This window comes from Chanos chanos, chromosome 3 (assembly GCF_902362185.1).
Source record: "Chanos chanos chromosome 3, fChaCha1.1, whole genome shotgun sequence".
In the NCBI taxonomy this organism is placed as follows: Eukaryota; Metazoa; Chordata; class Actinopteri; order Gonorynchiformes; family Chanidae; genus Chanos; species Chanos chanos.
In genome coordinates, this window is record NC_044497.1 from 55,649,668 (window position 1) to 55,653,325 (window position 3,658).

The 3,658-nt window shown below is 47.2% G+C and overlaps 1 protein-coding gene across 1 annotated transcript in view; it reads left to right on the plus strand.

The window, feature by feature from the left end:
• The first annotated feature begins 1,517 nt into the window (after positions 1-1,517).
• Positions 1,518-3,658, plus strand: part of phf24 (PHD finger protein 24) — an 11,775-nt gene continuing 9,634 nt past the window's right edge. Inside the window, exon 1 of the mRNA XM_030770139.1 lies at positions 1,518-1,952. Coding sequence (XP_030625999.1) covers positions 1,518-1,952 — 435 coding nt within the window. The remainder of the gene's footprint in view (positions 1,953-3,658) is intronic.

The following is a 3,658-nucleotide window of genomic DNA, read 5'->3' on the forward strand; positions in this document are numbered from 1 at the left end:
GTTACTGGTCTTTTTTTGTAAGAAGCGAGAACTCCTGGTCTCTCTGACTTCACTCCTGTGGAGGTGGATTGGATGGGGTGCTGCTCCAGACTGATGGAGACCTTGGCATTTTGTCCTCATAGAACTTCTTTTTCTCATCATTTTCTCATCAGCCAGACAGTCATCTTCAAGTGCTTTCTGTCTTCAAATGCTTTCATCTTTTCGGTTTATTATCCGGCGTTTTCATCTTTTTTGGTTTATTATCCAGTGCTTTCAGTTTGGCACTACCTTCTTAAACATGACAAAAGTCAAAATTTGCCTTTATAACCAAACTACTGAAGAGGTTTGTTTTACTGATCTAATTTGAGTGGTTAGGATCTACGCGTAAATAAAAAAAAAATTGAACGAATGAAAAAATGAAAAATTTAAATAAAAAAACCCCCAAACATTTAAAGCATTAATCTGTGGATGCAGGGATTAGTCTAGAACTTTACTCAAATTTTCGACGTGCAAGACAACCATCGCTGGGTGGACAACCCTCCGTAAAAGCTCTCAGCCTGGCGTAAAGGCAGACCCCAATCAGGATTATCCGCAGATCCATCCCCCCTGTCGATTAGAGCGTTCTGATGAGCTCGTTTTCCTAATCACTTCCCAGTCTTTAACTGGCAATTAAAGAATGTCCCAGTCTTTAACTGGTAATTACAGAATGCCCCAGAGGGCGAATGGCCGGGTGATTTGTTGTGACTGGATGACATGGGTGGATGAGATGGGCTTGAATGGGATAATAGCTTTGTCCTAATAGTCGAGCTGAAGTGGGCGGAGGGAAGCATTCGAATTGAAATAAAAAAGCACGAGGTACGTTAGAGCGTATTGTGTCAGAAAAAGGTCGTCACATTTTAAGTTGTGCTGAGTTTAAGGTCGACAGAGATGTTGTTTCAGGTGACGGCTCCTCCTCCCCGAGCGTGCGTGTAATCAAAGCGGTGGTTTTAAGACGCGTTTCGCCGTGAGATCCGCCTGATTTGTGTCTGTGACACTTTAGCTCGGGTACACCGGAGTCCAGACGTCGCAGCTAATCAGTCGGGTTTCTCTTCCTCGTTGTAAAATTCCACCGGCAGTCGTGTCAACTTTCGATTAGCGGTGATTGATAAGTCAGAGTGGCCGATTTTCCAGGGGCGGCTTTACAACACTCCCCCAGTCAGTCAGATGAGTCAGCGCCCTGGGGCGATGGGAACGGTGCAGGCAGCGAAGATCCAAACACTTTAAACTGTTGCCTGTGGGCGTTCAGTGTTTACCGAGGTGGGGTGGGGTGGAGCGGGGGGCGGTGGGGGGTGTGCGTGGGGGGGGTGACAGCTGTGGCTGAAAAAAAAATCAAGGTCATATCTCCACTTTTGCTGTGGCCTCATTACTTGCTGTTTTGATCTCAAGGAGAATCTTGTTCTATAAATAACACGATCATATTTTCAGTGATGTGACACTGATGTTGTGTGTGTGTGTGTGTGTGTGTGTGTGTGTGTGTCCTGTCCTTGTCTGCTGCAGCCATGGGCGTGCTAATGTCCAAGAAACAGCAGGTGGAGAGGGTGCAGAAGTGTAGTGCTGTGGTGTCGGCCTTTAAGGAAGGACTGAAGGACCGACCCGCTGCCTCTGCGGCTGCGCAGGCGGAGGGCTCCGCAGACGCCGCAGACGTCCCCGCGGAAGCGTCTGACGAGCAGCTCAGCGAAGACAGGTCCGACGGGCAGAAAGGGCAGGACAGCAAACCGGGGCCGTCCTCGGCTCAGCAAGCCTCCGCCCCGGCCCCGCACAGGGAGGAGTGCAAGATCAACCAGGAGGCGTGGTCCCGTCTCCGTGACGGCAAAGGGGTGGAGCCGGAAGAGCTGGAGAAGGTGCATCAGCTCACGCCCCCTGCCTTTGTCCGGCCGAAGAGAGAGGTGGACGATGACCAGCCGTTAAAAGTGTCTCTCACGGAAAAAGACGAGGTAAGTCGCCGGGTTAAGAGGAAGAAAAAAAAAAAAGAGGCCAACTTAAAGTCTGTCTGCTGCCTTTCTTTTCATGTGTGGTGTCTTTTTTATTTTGATGTCTCAGCAACCTTTCCTGGGTTAGCTCTTCCATCCTGGTAGAATAAAGGCAGCTTTTGTGTGTGTGTGTGTGTGTGTGTGTGTGTGTGTGTGTGTGTGTGTGTATGTGTGTGTGCATGTGTATACATGAATGCGTGTGTGTATGTGTGTTTGTGTATGTGTGTGTGTGTGTGTATGCATGTGTGCGTACTTGTATGTGCGTATGAATGCTTGTGTGTATGTGTGTTTGTGTATGTGTGTGTGTATGCATGTGTGCATACTTGTATGTGCGTATGAATGCTTGTGTGTATGTGTGTGTGTGTGTGTGTGTGTGTGTGTTTGCATGTGCGTGTGGGTGTGCTGCCTGTTACCAGTGAACAGTCTGTGGGTGGTTCTCTCTCTGAGGCCTTCACACAGCGGGCTGCTCCACGGGCCCTGGCCAGGCTGACTAATTGGGGTCAGTGAAGCTCATGGTAACAGGGTCACCCCTCACAGAGAATTACAGCTTTGTATCCTGCTGACACCACTGCCGTGAATGAGCTCAGACTCACAGGATGGCGGTCGGCTCACCCAGGACTCCTGATCAGAAGAAATACGACCAGAGAAGCGGTCGCCGTCACGACCAGCTAATTGACGTCTCTGTCAAACTAAGTGACGGTGACGTCGGACTCTTGTTTGGGTGAATAAAAGCAAATTGGGCGCGTTAATGCCCATAAACTGAGGAGAAAAACACAGCGTAAAAGGTTTCAGCATTAGGAATAATGTCCTGCAGGTGGTAAGGCAACAGACAGTCATCTGTCCAGCATGACTAAGCCCCCAGAGAAGAGGCTTCACTACCATGACTAGACTACTGAACACCTGACATCAATCTACAGGGACAAAACACTGAATATGCTAACAGACATCTCACACTGAGGTTGGCATATGAACCAGAGATCAACAGAAAGCCTGGTATTCTTACTCAAAATGTGGGCGGTGATTAATCTTGGATGGATGGTTGGATGGATGGATGATTCATTTTTTTTTTCTTGATAAGAAGAAAAAAAATTAAAACATCTATCAGACTTCCCAAAGCTTGAATGCTGAGAGCAAATTAGATAAAATGACACCAAACCAAGGTTACTGACACCTTTTTTTTCTTTTTTTCTTTTGGAGCTCCAGTGAGCTTGGCGCAGGTATATATATATATCTATATATATATATATATACACATACACACACATACACACACACACACACACACACATATATATATATCTATATACACACACACACACACACATATATATCTATATACACACACACACATATATATATCTATACACACACACACACACACACACACACACACACACACATATATATCTATATACACACACACACACACACATATATCTACACACACACACACACACACACACACACACACACACACACACACACATATATATGTATTACAAAAAAAAACAGGAGGCACTGATTTCTGGCCTGAGTGCTGAGGGGGAACTCAGTGCTGGTGAGGAGACTGGTCTGGCAGTTCCATCTCCACAGATTCACTCTTCTGACTGAGTCCTGCCGAGGACTCGCGTAACACAAAGAAAAGAGAACCCCCCCCCCCCCCCCCCCCC